This window comes from Ursus maritimus, unplaced genomic scaffold (genome assembly GCF_017311325.1).
Source record: "Ursus maritimus isolate PB19 unplaced genomic scaffold, ASM1731132v1 scaffold_9, whole genome shotgun sequence".
Taxonomy (NCBI): Eukaryota; Metazoa; Chordata; class Mammalia; order Carnivora; family Ursidae; genus Ursus; species Ursus maritimus.
Window position 1 is genome coordinate 23,264,048 of NW_024427107.1, and position 17,954 is coordinate 23,282,001.

Sequence of the window (17,954 nt, forward strand, 5' to 3'; positions counted from 1 at the left end):
CTTTGAGTGATTATGATGTGTCAATGTAGGTTCATCCTTTGTGACAAATGAACCATTTTGGTGAGTGACAGTGACAACGGGGAAGGCTGTGCATGTGTGGGGATGGAGGATATATGGGAAATCTCTGTACTTCTTCTCAATTTTGTCATAAAAACTAAAGCTGCTTTAAAAAGTCTTTTTTAAAAAACAGCAAATTTTTAAAAAGTCTGACATTCTGTATTAGCACAAAGTTAACAACGACAAGACAGTAGTATGGTAGTAAGTGTACTAGACTGAAGCCTCCCTATCTGAGTTTGAATTGCAGCAGCAGTTAGCCTCTTTACCTTGCTTTCTTGATCTGTAAAATGAATTAGACTAGAGGAACTTGAAAATCTCTTTCAGCTCTAAAAGCCTATGAATCATCTTAACACAAACCAGAAAGCTTGGAATAAAACAATACACTTGAATAACATCACCCAAAAAGCCTGTTGAGTGTTTTTAAAAATGGACTATTACTAAAGTTTTTTGTCTTAAGAAAAATCATGTAATGCAGATGTCTGTTCCATTGTTAAAATAAACATTTCACATGCTTTCTCAGCCATTTTAGTGTTTTTACATGATCCACCCAAATATCAAACTGGTATCTGAAACAATAGTTTGGACATCTTCCATGTTATGAAACATCCTAAATGTTTTTTAAAAAAGATTCTGATATACAAAATATTCTTTCAAGAAAACGCAAACTTAATTTTAGTGGAATATCTTAGAAAAAGCATTACTCAGTTTTTCTTAACTATCAGCAAGTAATATATACGGAAATAAGTATGTTGTGTAGTGGCAAAGGTGGACCTCAGAATCAAAAGACACAAGTTCAAGTCTTTACTACCTCCACCTAACTTAACTGTCCCTCAAGCAAATTAATAAACCACCCAAGCCTCAATTATCCTGTTTGTAAAATGAGAGGTTGGACATTCTCCAAACTTTTCACACTTTGGACTGCTTGTATTGTTTTTCTTCTATGCAAACCATATCTCAAGGATCTGCCTTTCAGACAGATTGTATTTATTTAGGAATAATAAATCATCTTCTGGTTTCTTCTACCAAAGACTGCCAATCTGAGATTCAGAACAACTTGAGATAGGAATTCAGAGATATATTTCTAACACAAAGCAATAAATCTACTAAGAATGAATGCAATATTTCTATTAGGTTGCTGAAATGCCAATAATGACACCTATTATTACACTGAGTAGAGCAACACCACGCTGAGAAGCACAGGTCTACATGACATCTAACACAATCAGTACAGTGGGGATAAAAGTAAAAACACTGTATATTTTTCATTTGTTCCAATGAAACCACAATGTCAGCCACTGTGCTCTCATGATTTACTTTTTAAATCAAAACAATTATTTTTTTCTCCCAGATTACACTTATTTTTTAAGTTTTCCTCCTTGTCCCTTGGGGAGAGGTGGTGAACCATGTTTATCTTTTACATTGATTAGCTTTCCAAGAAGCAGTTTCAACTTTTAAAACTTTTATTGCAATCACCAATAATACCATAAATAGTACAATGCTGTCAATAGACACTTTCTGAATAAATGGAAGAATAGATGCTATGTCCGTTATATGCAGAAGTTTTAGGGAGACTGTCACCAATGCTTTACTGAATCTTAAACCTAACAGCCCTCAAGCATACAGTTGCCTGTTGCTTCCTTTAGTGTTTGATTAGTCAATGTTCTGACTACCATTACTCCTTTTCTCATGTCAAGGGGATTTTTATCTTTTAATTACATGTACTCCATGTAGTATGTGCTAAAAGATCATGGACCGAGCACTTCTCCCTTCATATTTGTTTTAAATAAACAGAGCTTTCAACTGATTCATGTAAAAACACAATAAAGACACAATGATTAAAACTGGTGCATGAATAGTCAGATGAAGAGAAGGGAATAGACAGTCCAGAAGAAAACCAAATACAGAATCTTAGTATATGACAACAGTAAAGTTTCAATGCTGTGGGGATTAAAGTTGAAGCCATACTTGCAGTATATTCCCAGATGGATCACAGATTTAAAGACAAAAAAAAAAAATTGAAACTATAAATAAGTTACAGAAGATAATGTAAGAGAATTTTTTTACAGTTTCACAGTGGGGAAGGCATTATTAACTACGTTAAGGTTACAAGTGCTATATGGATTATAAAAGAAAGACCATGCAAATATACTAAAAAGAAAACCAAACTTCAAAAGATTTCACCATAAACAGAACTTGAAAAATACTGGCAAGTCATATTATAAAGGCATATATACACACACTCTCTTATCAAATAGAAAGAATAAAAGACCAACAATCTAACTTTAAAATGAGCACTAGTTATAACTACGTCACTGACATAAAAAGTATAGAAATGGCTCATAAACACATAAAAATATAGTTAATCTAAGTAATTTCATTAACAATAGGAGAAATGGAAAGTAAAACTACACTGAATACCATATTTCAACTATCAGATTGGCACAGATCCAGAAGTTTGACAGCACACTGTGTTTCTAAAGCTCTAGGGAAACAGGAAATCTCATATACCGCTGGTAGGAATGTAAATTTTTAAATCTCTACTGAGTATAACCGGGCTACACTATCAAAATTATACGTGTTCATATTCGTTGACTTAGTAATTCCACTTGTAGGAATTTGCCCAACAAATATACTAACATACATGTAAAATGATATATGTATGAGGTTTTACACAGCAGGATAATTTATAATAGAAAAATAATGTAAACAATCTAAACGCCCATCAGTTAGAAACTGGTTAAATAATAATAAAGTCCTAAGCATATCAATACGAAAGGCTCTTCAGCACATTTTGTTAAGTGAGAAGAGAAAATTGTACAACAGTGTGTCTGGAATGCTAGGGGATATAATAATATATACCTGAATTTGCTTGTGTATGTATAAAAAGATTCTGGAACAGTACAAGAGAAACTAACCAAACATAAGTTAACTTGCTTGGGAAACAGGGTAAAAATTCTGCGAGTGAGAACAAAAGTGGGGGAGATTTTTCACTTTTTTTGCATTATTTATTTTTATCAATTGAAAAAACTAAAAAAAAAAGAAAAAGAAGATTAAATGATATAGTTGAATTGGAACTAAACTTCAACTAAATTCATCACCAAAAATGAAATCAAGGGTAAAAGATTTTTTAAATGTCTATTTCTAGCAGCATGGAGAACTAGATACTCTGAGGGGCTCTCAGGCTCTCCCACTGCAGAGCAACCAGTGTTTCTGTAAATCTGAATGTACATATGCATTATAATATATAAATTCCACTGCCAGGTGTGTTCCCCAAAACTCTTAGACACGTGCACCAGTAGAAAGGCTCAAAAATGTTCATAGCTATATGTTTATAATAATAAAATCCTGAAAATAACTCAAATGTGGATCAACACACATAATGGATGAAATACTATAATGTAATAAATTAATCTCAAATTATAATAAGTGGAAGGAAAAAGCTTTAGAAAACAGTAATTTTCTTTCTAAGGAAGATTTAGAAAGAAATGCCATTTTCCTAAAGTTAAAAAGAAAAAAAGCAGTGAAACTAAACAAATAATATTATTAAGGATTCATACTTATTTGGTGAAACTATGGAATAAAGGGTAAAGGGACTGCATATAAAATCCAGACAGAGTGGTCACCTCTGTTGTGGAGAGGCATGGGAGGCCAAGGGATACAAAAGAGGAAAATGTGGATGTGAGGATATTGGTAATGTTCTGATTCTTAAATTGAGTGGTGGGTTTACAAATGTTTATTGTATTATCGTCTTCATAATTTTAATGTGTTAAATACTTTATGTGTCAAGTTGTATATTTTCTTTAAAGATGATAACACACAAGTTTAACATTTCTTGGCAAATTGTAATACACTGCACTGGATTTATAAAACTCCATCTTTCCAGACAAGCTGATGAATAAGTAATTATGAGCATTTACCTGATTTTCTCCTTCTGCTTATTGTAGAGTTTCTTTTACAACAGAGAAAATCAATTAAGTAGTAACTATATTAATACTTCAACTTTCACTCTCTGGGAGACTTTCACCTATGTGGCATTATATGCCCTCTTCCAGTACGAAAATGATAGTTTTAGATATCTTTAGATCCCCAAAGAGCTCTGAGAAGAGCACATACTTCAGATTTCCAGAACAAATATCTAAAATTAAAATTTCACTCAGACTTTAGAAAACTATACATATTCTCTTCTTCTTTAAAAAAAAAAAAAAAAGAGAGAGAGACACCTGGGCTGAGTCGGTTAACTGTCCAACTCAATTTCGTCTCAGGTCATGATCTCAGAGTCATGAGATCAAGCCCAGGGTTGGGCCCCACACTGGACAGAGTCTGCTTGAGATTCTCTCTCTCCCTCTGCCCCTCCCCACCGCTCTCTTTCTTTAAAAATAAATAAACAAATATTAAAAATTTTAAAAGTCATAAAAGTTTCTCCAAGTCGATTTCAGTATATAGATAACTGCTGCCCTAGCTCTTTAATATACACTGCATGTGTAAATTCAGCCAGACTGTACAATTCGGGCCAAAGTTTGTGACTAGTTTTGTTCTGTTGTGTTTTTAAAGATCCATTCATTTATTTGAGGAGGGGACAGAGAGGGAGAGAGAGAATCCTCAAGCAGACTCCCCACTGAGCACAGGCTCCATCCCAAGACCCTGAGATCATGACCCCAGCCAAAGTCAAATGCTTAGCCAACTGAGCCACCCAGGAGCCCTGTGAATGTTTTTTTGTTTGAAGATTTTTTTTTATTCATTCTAGAGAGAGAGAGAGAGAGAGAGAGAGCACAAGCAGGGGGAAAGGCAGACAGAAAGGGAGAAGTAGACTCCCCGCTGAACTGGAAGTCCAACGTGGGGCTCGATTCCAGGGCCTGGAGATCACGACCTGAGCTGAAGGCAAATGCCCAAACATCTGAGCCACCCAGGCACCCCAGCCCCATGAGTGTTTTAAATATACTTCTTTGGGGTGGGCACCTGGGTGGCTCAGTCAGTTAAGCAGCTGCCTTTGGCTCAGGTCATGATCCCACGGTCCTGGGAGAGTCCCACATCAGGCTCCTCACTCACAGGGAGGCTGCTTCTCCCTGTGCCTGCTGCTCCCCCCACTTGTGCTCTGACAAATAAATAAAATTTTAAATATATATATATATACACACATATACACACACACTTTTTTTCTGGTTGTAAAACCAGTATATGTTTATTATGGAAAAAAATTTCTGTATTTTTCCTTATCTTTTAGTTAAGCTTTAGAAAGAAATGTGCCTCAGCTTTGGATTCTTATTGCTTCAGAAAGTCCATGCTAATTCACAATCCTACCAGCAGTATCTGAGTGCCTGTTGCCTGAACATTTGGATTTATTATTCTTTTTTTTTAACATTTTATTTATTTAGTTGACAGAGACAGCCAGCGAGAGAGGGAACACAAGCAGGGGGAGTGGGAGAGGAAGAAGCAGGCTCCTAGCGGAGGAACCTGATGTGGGGCTCGATCCCAGAATGCTGGGATCACACCCTGAGCCGAAGGCAGATGTTTAACGACTGCGTCACCCAGGCACCCCAGGATTTATTATTCTTAAACCCTTGCCAATTTTTATGGATCAGAAAGTATTTAACATTTATTTTAATCTGCACTTTCGTGATTACTGAGCAATTTTTCATGATTTAATGTGTTCTTTTAAAATGTCTCCTTAAGTCCTTTGGCCATTTCTCTATTGGGATGTTTACCTTTTAATTTATTATTATTAGCCTATTTGTGTCCTTTGTGTTTATTTATCCTGTTGCTATATATGCTACAACTTATGCTGTTTATCATTTGTCTTTTTATTTTCTTAGGCTGCTTCATGAATTTGCTTTTAGTTTTTATGTATTTACATCCATCTCTTTTTTTCTTCATGCTTTCACCCTCTGCTCTTACACTTAAAAAATACTCTCATACTGCAATCAATAAATGCATCTTTAAATTGCTCATATGGCTTCCTTTTTAAAAAACGATGTATCTGAATCTTTTTTTATCTAAAAATATGAGTCAAACAAGTTTTTAAATTCATGAAAATTTAAATTCAATCTTTCCTGAGAATGTGTCAGAAAAATATACTATCTGTGTTAATCTGATTAAGGACTTACATTCTAGTTTCAGATTCTTTTCCATACATGGATGGGCCTTTAACTACAAATTCAAGTTGTATCACTACAACAGGAGCAAGCTTAATGCTGCTTCTCATCTCCCCAGATTAGACGAGCAAGACAAAAGAATCCCAGTCCAAATAATAAAAAGGCTTCTCACCACTCCAGCAAGTCCAACACAGCCACCAATGTAAAAAGAGGAGAGAATCATTCTGGAACATTTGACTCTTCCTTCCCTTACTCAGGGGAGGACCAGCATTTCCCCCTGCAGTCTCAGCAGGTGCAAGAGCACAGGCAATGAGGATGTTTAGGTCTTGTTGCCCCCACATGCTTCAGTTAAAACAGCCCTCTATTTATGGGATAGGACTTCATCCAAAGACAATCAGCCAGGGCACAAATAACCTAACAATCTTTTAAAAGTAGATAGCTACAAGTCAGCTACACTCTTAGATGTCCAACATAGTATTTATGTCTAAATAAATAATTAACTTGCTCACTTAGTTTAATATTTAAATCCAACTAACTTAATCGCCTCATTACAAAGTGGCTTTGTTACGGGAAGCACAAAAGTAAATTGTTCAGGTAACTCTCCCAAAACACTTAAAGAATCTATTAATCTGTTATCTTAAAATTAAAAGTACAACCCTCATCCACACCCACACGAAAAAGCAGAGGTTCTACATATGGCACACAGCATGTGGGAAACAAGCCTACAATCTACCTTAAGTCATGTCATTGGCACGGTTTGGCCTTCTGGTTTCAGGATGTATAGAGTTTAACAATATATGGATATGACAGGAGAGTGACAAAAATATTGGCAAGTCAACTACGATACTGAAAAGGTCAATAAGAATTCTATCCCATCCCAAAAGTATTTGTCCTGGGTCATCTCTAATGAACCTAGAAGAGCCAGCATATTTCACAGGGGCTAAATAAAACTTTTTAAAAGGTTAACGGAAAAATATTTATGTGAAAAATGCCTCCAAATAATCTTTTAGTGGGTGGATTCAGCACATACCAGCGAATACCTTTGAGCTTAGTCCAATTTTGAATTAAGCTAGAGTTCACCTTTAAGAAACAATGAACCTGTTTTTAAGTAAAACCCTCTATTAATAAGAAACATGGAATGTGAATACAAAATAAAAGATATTATCAACTGGACTGTATCTAAATATTTTACAAAGTTTTCCATGAGCCGTCAGTAGATCTTTAAAATGCATGATCTTTAAAAAAAAACTTGTTAGTCATTCATCTGTAAAAATCTAGCTTTTTATGTGTATGCCAAGCATAAAATTGCCCCATGCTAAATTTAACACAAACTTCACATCACAGAGTTATGTGTTCTTGTACTTCAACATGACTATGACAGTGATTCAAAAGGTAAAAACACACTTAGAACAGTCAGTCTACCTTTTGCTGCATGAATGTACAAGAAAGCTTGAGAAGCATGCAAAAATTAGGTCCATATTTTAGATCTGCAGGCAATCAAGCCAGGAGCCAGGCTATGCAATCACAATCACTTGCAAAACCATTTAAACCATTTTTTAGTTGTAATCTTTAAAAAAATATCTTCCACTTCAAAAATTAAATGCACGTGTACATTAACTTTTTTGTCTACTTAGAGCTAGGTGCTAGCTATGCCAGGTTAAAATTTTCTTTCTCCTTTCCAATTCTGCATTCCCTGCTTTTAATTTTTGTACACTATGGTTCCAAGTTAATTTCATAATATTTATCCAAATAATGGTTAGCTAACTATAATTTGTAAAGTAATATAGAGTTTAATAAAGAAAATAATGTAGAGAGTCACTTTATGATAACATTCTGCTTTTTACAAAGTAGTATGTTACCTTTTCGGATGTTATTCAAGGATGGTTAATCATTTTACAAATGCTAGATTATTAAAGATACTCAGCATTATAAACTGGTATGTCTAACTCTTTTTTTTTTTATTTTAATGCTTTTTATTATATTATGTTAGTCACCATACAGTACATCCCTGGTTTCTGATGTAAAGTTCGATGATTCATTAGTTGTGTATAACACCCAGTGCACCATGCAATACGTGCCCTCCTTACTACCCATCACCAGTCTATCCCTGGGGGAATGGGATAGACTGGTATGCCTAACTCTTAACAGAGCACACTGAATATAAGACGTGAAATGAGTTGCTCAAGGTCAGAAAATAGGCCAGTGAGGCAGCCAGCACTTACTTGCAACCTCAAATTCTTGTCTTTCCCCACATGCGCCATCCCAAGAGATGCCTACTCTAATCTTTGCCTGCAAAACTCTTAACACAGGTATTCTTCAGGGGACAGAAACCGCTTAGGGCAGAATTTCAAACTTAAGGAATTAAGTAGAAAAGAATTTAACATAAATGTTACAATAATATACAAATTTAATTTTCAGGGAATGGATTCTCGCCTGAATGATCAATTACTAAGAAACTAACTTTTTGCTAATGTTGTATTTAAGTAGCTACGAGTTGGCTCCAGAGGACACTAGGGCGTCACTAGAGGAAACTAGCCATCAGGGAGTAGAACGGTTACATTTCAGAGCAAGGCTGTTGTTATCCTCTTTGGTAACCTGAGGCGGAGACCGCTCAGCGTTCAGAGCGAAGAACCCAGGCATCGGCTTTCTCACCTCTCACAGTTTGGAAGGGCTGAGGGATTGTATCCTTCTTTCAAATTCTCAATTTGAACTACTTGACACTGAAGGAAGTTCTAAAGTGTTAATGGTTTGGTTAAACTTCAAGCTGGCTCCAAATAGCTTTATCCCTTCTAACATTATGCCTAAAGCAAATCTTTCATGCATTCTTAACACATTTCTGATCACTGAAACTCACTGGCCTCTTTGTTCTATCTCTTCCCCTACTCGCAAATAAGTTCCAAAGCCCCTTAGCAAATAAAAAAAAAAAAAAATCAAAGCTAAGAGGTAAAATATCGCTGTTAAATGAGAGTTTGCAGGTTATCTATAATGTGATTTCATGTTACAACTATCTGACTTCCATATCCAAAAGCATAAAGTTTATATTCTTTGAAAAATTATCTAGTGTCTGAAGTTAACTATTCAGATATAAACTACATACACATTGGTCACTTGGTACATTAAAAAACATCTGACAGATTAAAAGTGTTAAGAATGGAGGGGCACCTGGGTGGCATTGTCAGTTGGGAGTCGACTCTTGGTCTCAGCTCAGGTCTGATCTCAGGGTCGTGAGATGGAACCCCATGTCAGGCTCCACGCTCAGTGGGGAGTCTGCTTGAAATTCTCACTCCCTCTGCCCCTCCCCCCTGCTCTCTCTCTGCTCAAATAAATAAATCTTTAAAAAAAATACAAGTGTAAGAATGGAATTTTTTATAAGCCTACATAGAATTATATAATTTTTATTTAAAAAGGGAGGGAGAAGTCATGGAAGAAAATCTAACATTTATTACATACTTACTAGGAAACAGGTACCATGCTAAGTATTTTACAAAAAACTAAAATCAATTTAATGCTTTTTATATTCCCTTACCAAGGAATTATAAACCTATATATTCAAAAATCAAAGGAATTAAACATAAACTCTCTGAGAATCCTGACCTGATTCCATCCTTTTGGGGGGCTATGTGCTAAGCCTATCACATTCATCATTCTTATATATTTAGACCAAAGGCTCAGAGTCCTAGTAAATTATTTAAATTATTCCCAGAAAGTAACTCATGAATACCATTACGTCACTGAAATATTCTTTTCAAGAAGCTAGTTTTGATGATCCAAGAATTCAATTCTCATAAGCATGCTCTGACTAAAGTTTGTTACTGATTTCATTATACATCAGGAGACAAGCTGTTACTATCAAAGAATACTCTTCATTACGATCATTTACATCCTTCAGCTCAGCTTCCAGGGGTTATAAGGAAGAGAAATGGAGTTAGAAATGAGATAAATTTGGCTTCACTGAGGACTTCATTTCATAGGGTCTTCACTGACTGGCTATTTTGTTTTACTGATTTACAGTAAAATGGTCCCATCAGGGAAAACAGATGCTTTTTAGGAGAGGTGGAAGGAAGTTAAAGAAAGAAGCCCGTGCTTCCAATGCATAACAGTTCGACAGTGTACCTTTGAGAAAAGAAATAAACTGAAGGGATTTTCAAGTGTCTGATAACACTATATTTGGAATAAAACTGCTCACATTTCTCATATTTCAATTAGTGACTTTAATAAAATATTAAAAATTCTAACAACTCAGCACAATGTGAAAAATGCTTATTACTGTGTTAAATGAAAACAACACAGTACAAACTTTCATCTATATTATAATTATATAAATATGTATGTGTACCTAAAAAAACCTGAAATGTTAAACAGTTGATTTTATTTTTTTATTTAAATTCAATTAATTAACATATAGTATATCATTAGTTTCAGAGACAGAGTTCAGTGATTCATCAGTCTTATGTAACACCCACTGCTCATCACATCACGTGTCCTCCTTAACGTCCATCACCCAGTTACCCCATTTCCCACCTTCTTCTCCTCCAGCAGCCCTCAGTTTGTTTCCTATGATTAAGAGTCTCTTACGGTTTGTCTCCCCCTCTGATTTCATCTTGAAACAGGTGATTTTAGAGTATAATGGGCTTACAGATAATTGCTTTACTTTCTTGATTCTTTTATATTATAAGAATGTTGCAATAAAAACAGCTCTAAAAAATTAGATCCTCACCACATGGAGTAAATGGTACTCTGTTTGCAATGACTAAACCATGCTAAGAATATGAGTGCTTGTGTCTTCCATCGGCCTCAGGAAAGCAAACACCATGACTTCCTTGTCTCCCCACAATATCTCAAGCCCAAATAGATCCAATAAATATCCAGTGCCAGTCTAATCTCTGAACCACTGACGAACACCAAGTGTAGCCAACATGAAAGTGAAAACTTACTGTTATTTGTTGGTTCAGGAAACCCAGCCTTTGGACCACTCCATCCTTTGTTTTCCCCTGTCTGAAAGATTAAGTCAATTGTTTAAATCCAGAGAAACAGATTTATTCAAAAAGAAAAAAGTTAACTAATCAATTAAGCAAAGGCAAAGGACTCTCACGTGATTATTCTGCTTATTTTCAATCCCTCTCTGACCCCAGGACCATGGATATAAAAGTAACTAATATGAACAGTATCATTTCTTCCTTTTCCACATGCAAATCTATTCTTATGTCTCCTTCTGCTTTTATCTGTTCATCTAAATTCACAATTTAAGTAATCAACATAGCCCCATATTCAATACATGTATTATATACAACATAAGCTCTATCTAAATGGTTAAAAAGTAAACAATTCTTATTCAAACAGTAAACAGTAATAATCATCACAAGTGCTAAAGTGACTCAAAGAGCTTTATGGCTTCTGAGGTCAAGTTAACAACAGAAATATTACTGTGTCTGTTCTGTAAAGTTCTATGACAAGGGTCATGAAATATTGCTAATGATATATGCAAAAAATTGAAAACTAAGCCCAAACTTTAAGTATAACTTGTAATATCCTGACTTTTGTCAGATGATTTGATCTGTTTCTTATAAAAATACATTCAGAGAAACCAAAGTATTTTGAAGTAGTATGTATTTTGGTCAAACTAATAAGTGACTTTAACTGGTTATGCTGTCTTTGTGTGGAGCTGGTATTATCGATATAAAGTACTCTGGGGGGGGGAAGTCGTACTTCCTATTATAATCAGCATTTTATATTTACATTATCAGATGTCAAAGCTGAAATGGATAAATAAACTCCAGATATAAACACAAAATGCAATCCTAGCAAATAGTGTACCAATGTGAAAGGACAGAGGAGGAATAAACACTCGTAAATGCAGATGGGTGTCCATGGAAGACCTGGGGAGACCCCACATATACATTCTCTGTGAAGCTGAGATCACAGAATGAGAGGAAAGCTGCTGAGGGAGGTAAAAGTTTGAGGAAAGTGGAGAAAGGAATAAGTCAGTCACATTAGGGAAGAGAAGAGCAGGCAGGTTAGAAGAATGCAGATTCTCAGGCAAGTGAGGGATCAGCTGAAGTTCGTAATAAATTTAGCATTTCATTCCTCCTTTCATTCTACTTATAACCGAGGTTAGTTTATTAGATTATATGCCCTTTGTCTAATTTTTCACATTCAACTGAATCCCAAAACTCTCTGATTTCTACCTCGACACTAACAAAACTGCTTTTGTAAGACTTCTGCTTAAACATGACAGAGTGAACAGAAGGAATAATCTCTCTCGCCCCACCAACATCTCTAAATTGATAATCCAATAATCCATAACTCTTTTTCCCCTCTCTTCTGCCCACCTACCCCCAAACAGAATACGAAAGGACTCAACAGCAGAAGAGATAAGCCTATCAAAGTCTGGAATCAGAAAAGCAGATAAACAAGTTGTAACTGACCTAGCAGACCCAGTCTGAAGAATGAGAAGCCAACAAAGACCTTACAAAAAAGTAAACTGATTTGTGTCCCCAGGACCCCAAAAAGCCTCAGGAATCAGCACACTCGGTACCTCTACAGATGAATCCTGGAAGGGCCTAAAAACAGAAAGATTATCTGGAAGTCTTTCAAAGTGCTATGAAATCTCTAGCTCACCTCTTTGACCCCAAAAAGACAGATTTCCTAAGAGGTATCCTCTTAGGAAAGGCTAAAACAGATAGACTCTGAACACCGGGCACAGCTGTAAGTGGGACAGATAGGCCACAGTGCAAATGAGGAGATGGGAGTCTAAACTTATCCTGGAAGATAAGACACCCAGTGCCCTTCCCCATTTTGGACTCAGAAGACAATAAACAGCCAGGTTTCTGACCACAAGGAATGGCAAAGACAACAAAGGGAACAGAATAAAACTTTCAAAAAAGATTAACATTTTTTAAAGTACTCAGAGCCACAGAAGAAATATTATACCCACTAAACAAGAATAAGAGGCTATAAAAAGGAATATTCTGAGAATGAGGAAGAGCTCTGGGAAATAAAAAATACAATTGCCAATGTAAGTAATTTCAAAGAAGGACTGGAAGACACAGTTAAAGAAATCTAGAAAACAGAACAAGAGTAGAGAAGTAAGGAAGAAGGAAGAAAGCGAAGAAGAAAGGAAGGGAGGCAGGCAGGCTGGCACAGAAGACCATCCGTAAAACCAGCAGGTATCCTAGAAAGAAACAATAGCAAAAATGGAGGGAAAGAAATTATCAAAGGAATAATATAAGAAATTTCCCACTTTTAAAGTGTATGAATTTCTAGATTGAAATCCAAATGCCCAACACAATTTACCAAAGAATACACACATCAAGCCAATCATCCATGAATTTCAAAACTCCTAGGAAAAGAAAAAGTCAGAAAAGCATCAAGAGGGCAAAAACATAAAAGTTTCATTTATAGGCTGAAGAATCAGAAGGCTTTGGAGTTTCAAAAGTGGCCTTAGGAGGCAGAAAACATTGGTGGAATGCCTTAAAAAAATCTGTGAAAATATTATTTCAAATTTAGAATTAGATCTCAGAAAGACTATCAATTAAGTAGATGGGAAATACGAAGATACTTCAGACCTACAAGATCTCAGAAAATATTTGCTCCCCAAGTATCTTCTACATGCAAGCTACTAAAGTATGTGCTCCATGTAAACAGGGAAGTAAATCAAGAACAAGGAAACCACCCGGAAAACAGGCAACTCGATGGAGAGAGACAAAAGAAATTTTCAAAATAATGGTTAAGAGAAGAACCCAAAATACTAGCTCAGCAGACCTATTAATCAATCCAAATTAGAAGAGAAGAATAAAGAGCTCCAAGAAAGATTTTAAAAAGGAACTAAAAAATTACATGATGTATTTACATTTAAGAGAGTTTGGGGATAAGTTACAAAGATGTAGAGAAGCATACACATGGAGTATGTATATGAGAGTCAAGTCTTCATTTTTCATAGCTCAGATAATATCTAAAAATGAAAAATGTAGAAATAGCAATATGAGTGACCAACAACAGAAAAATAATAGAATAAACAGCTGAAGCATGTGGCAAGTGGTTGCCTCTGGAAAAAGGAAGCAGAAACGGCCAGTAGCAGGGCATTTTATCATAAACCAATAGCATGGTTCTTTATCATAAATCTTGAGCACTTATACCATTAATCTTGAATAAATCTTGACGTTTTATACGTATCAGTATTACTTTGACCAATATGATAATCAAATATAAAAAAAGAATGAAGCACATGCCAGTTTTGTCTTTTTTTTTTAAGATTTTATTTATTTATTTGAGAGAGAGAGAAAGTGAGCACAAGCAGGGAGGAGGTGCAGAGGGAGAAGCAGGCTCTCCACTGAGCAGGGAGCCCAATGTGGGGCTCAATCCCAGGACCCTGGGATCATGATCTGAGCCGAAGGCAGATGTCCAACCGACTGAGCCACCCAGGTGCCCGACCAGTTATGTCTTGATGTAGAATAAACTCTACAATATAAGTGAAACCTCAACATATGAATGGAAAAGAAAATCAAGATGTAAAAACAGTGTATTTTAAAGGGGTGGAAAGAATGTTCCACTTTTTCTTAGAATGTAGAAATGTATCAATGAGAAAGCACAACAGAATGTAAAAAAATCATTAACTTCTCTTGAATCCATCAGAGATCTGAGATTGTAAAACAAACAAGAGAAATGAATTCTAGAGTGACAAACCCCTCTGAGGAGATGCAGGGCTCAAAGTGTTTCAACACTGGCAGAGCAAAGAAGGAAGAGATGAATGCTATAAATGCAAGTGAGAAGTAAGTAGATAAAATGCCAATAAATTCTATGGGGCACCTGGGTGGCTCAGTTAGTTAAGAGTCTGCCTTCAGCTCAGGTCATGATCTCAGGGTCCTGGGACTGAGCCCTGCATTGGGCTCCCTGCTCAGTGGGGAGTCCACTTCTCCCTCTCCCTCTTCCCTCAACTCATGCCCTCTCTCTCTCTCTCTCAAATAAATAAATAAATAAAATCTTTTTAAAAATGCCAATAAATTCTAAGAGACTGAGTGTGAGCTAACACAACAGTTTAGAAAAACTAGGATCTCAGGCAAAAGCTCTTTTCCATGGGCCTCTCCTGAGTACTCAGGAGGACAATCAACCAGAGGTACAACTGAAAATTAGAGAGAGCCTCTCTTAGTGGAGCAGGTATGCAGCTGGTGAATGTCTGCCACTGAGAGGAAAGCATGGAACTTTAACACACTTCTCTTGACTTTTTTCTCATACAAAGCAAAAAGCTCAAGCCACTAGAGAAAGGGGAGAAACAAATCCCAACTGTCTCTGGGGTAGAGACAAAAGATTCTGTTGCCCTAGAGGTTTAGACAAAGACTCACTGTTCCTGGAAAAGCAGTAGAAGCAAAAGCTACCTACCCCTGAAAAAAAGGGGTAGAAAACACTCCTGAAAGCAAGGCCCTGCACCAATATAAAGCAGAGGTCTAAAAATGCTGATAAGGAGGCAGGAAGCACCCACAGATTCAAAGTAAAGTTTGGCTACCATGGGGAAGGAGGCAGAAACATTGATAAAAACCCACCTCTGAGATCCAGGCACACAGTCTGCTTGAGAATGAGTCTGGGCAAGAAAATCAAGAACTATGTCCTCACACCCACCATACTTGATGATCAAGTAATAAGCAGAACAGCTGACTACAGAGCGTACAGATACACCTCACCCCCTGGCACAGTGAAGGAGGGACTGCTGAAACCTGAGGGCAGAGCAGAAACACTGAGGGGAAAATCGTCCCCAAACCTCACCCGACACAAAGCATAGATAATAGCATACCACTGTTGAAGGAATCTGAAGCCAGCAGTGATGATAGCAACAACAAAACTCAAAATGAGCTCAACTGCTGCCAAGATTGATGCCACGCTCCACACTAACAGTCTGACAGAAGAGACATGCCTCTCAACATAAATACTGTTAACTCAGCCTCCATGATTTCGCAATATACAATGTCTAACATTTATTCAAAAATTATGAGACACTCAAAACTGCAAGACTTACCCATTGTCAAAGGATAAAGAAGTCAACAGAACGGGACCCAGAGATGACCCAGAGATCAGAATTACAAGAAAGAAATTTTACGATACCTATGATTAGCAGGTTAGAAGATTAAATGTATGTAATATATGTAATGTAATGACAGACAACATGTATAAACATACAGGAAATCTAAGCAGAGAAACAAACCATAGAACAAAAGCAAGTGGAAACCTTGGGGGAGAGTCACTGATGAAAATTGATGCTGATGTCATTATTAACAAGTGGATACAGATGAAGAAATAATCACTAAAATGGCAGATAAATGAATAGAAATTACTCAAACTGAGGCACAGGGGGAAAAAAGTAAAAAATTAAAAGGAACAAAAAATACTGGAGCTACAAAACAATACCAATGGTCTAACAAATGTGTAACTGGAGACTCCATAGAAGAGAGGAAACAAAGAATAAGAAATATTTGAAAAAAATAATAGCTGAGAATCTGACAAAGTAGCCAAATTATAACAAAACACAGATACCATGTTCAGAGACCACTAAGCAGGAAAAATACAAAAAGGGGATGAAAGGAAGAAAAGGAAGAAAAGGAGGAGATGGGAGGAAGGAAAGAAGAAGGACAGGGAATAGGGCAGAAGGATAAAGGAAAAAAGAAAAAAAATCATATTTAGACATATCATAGTCAACCTGCTGAGAACTAATGAAAAAGGAAAATTCTGACAGCCTTCGAAGGGAAAAAAAATACATGAAGAGGAAAGAGCAGGTAAGAATTATAGTAGATGTCTCATCAAAAACTACATAAGTCAAAAGACAATGGAACAAGATCTTTCAAAATACAGTAGCACCCCTTATCCACAGGGGATACATTCCAAGTTCCCCAGGGGGTGCCTGATACTATAGGCATACTGGAGACACTAACAATAAAAGCAGCAGACAGAATATCAGAACGAATACAGACTTGAAAGAAGTCAAAAAGAAAATTAGAACCTTCCTTGAACTAAATGAAAATAAAAACTCAACTTGTCAAAATCTGTAGGAGAGAGCTAAACCAGTGCTTAAAGAGAAGTATATAGCATCAAATATTACATCAGAAAAGAAGAAAGTTCTCAGATCCATAGTCTTGGCTTATAGTTTACAAAACTAGAAAAAAAGAATAGAAAATTAAATTCAAAGCCAGTGAAGGAAGGATAAAATAAAGAGCAGAAATCAATAAAATGGAAAGTAGAATAATACAGAAAATCAATGAAACAAAAAACCTGGTTGTTTCGAATGGATAAAAAAATTAATAAACTCCTAGTCAGACTGATCAGGAGAAAAAGAAGACAAATTACCAACAGCAGGAATGAGAGAGGGAGTTATCACTACAGATGCCGTAGCTATTAGAAGGATAAGAGGAGAATGTTGTAAACAATTCTACATCAATAAATTCAACCACTTAGAAGAAATGGAGAAATTCCTTGAAAGATTCAAACTGCGAAAGTTCCCTCAAGCAGAAGTAGATACCTGAGGAGCCCTATATCTATTTTTTAAAACTCAACTTATAGTTAAAACCCTCCCACAAGAGAAAATCTTCCCCAGATGGCTCTACTGGTAAATTCCACCCAAAAATTAAGGAAGAAAGATTACCAAACTCTTCCAAGATTCCAAACTTACTATATGAGGATCATTACACTGATGCTGATGCGACAACCAGACAACAGTATTACAACAACAAAAAATACAAATCAGTATCTCTTACACATGCAGCCATAAAAATCGTTGAAAAATACTAGCAAATCTATTCCAGAAATACATAAAAAATATAGCCAATA

The 17,954-nt window shown here is 36.1% G+C and overlaps 1 protein-coding gene across 4 annotated transcripts in view; it reads right to left on the minus strand.

The window, feature by feature from the left end:
- The window catches only part of STAU2 (staufen double-stranded RNA binding protein 2), a 313,767-nt gene that overhangs the window by 140,075 nt on the left and 155,738 nt on the right, over positions 1-17,954 (minus strand). For all 4 annotated transcript variants that reach the window (XM_040625538.1, XM_040625537.1, XM_008710800.2 and 1 more), the window contains one exon: positions 11,081-11,141. In XM_040625538.1, coding sequence (XP_040481472.1) covers positions 11,081-11,141 — 61 coding nt within the window. The remainder of the gene's footprint in view (positions 1-11,080; positions 11,142-17,954) is intronic.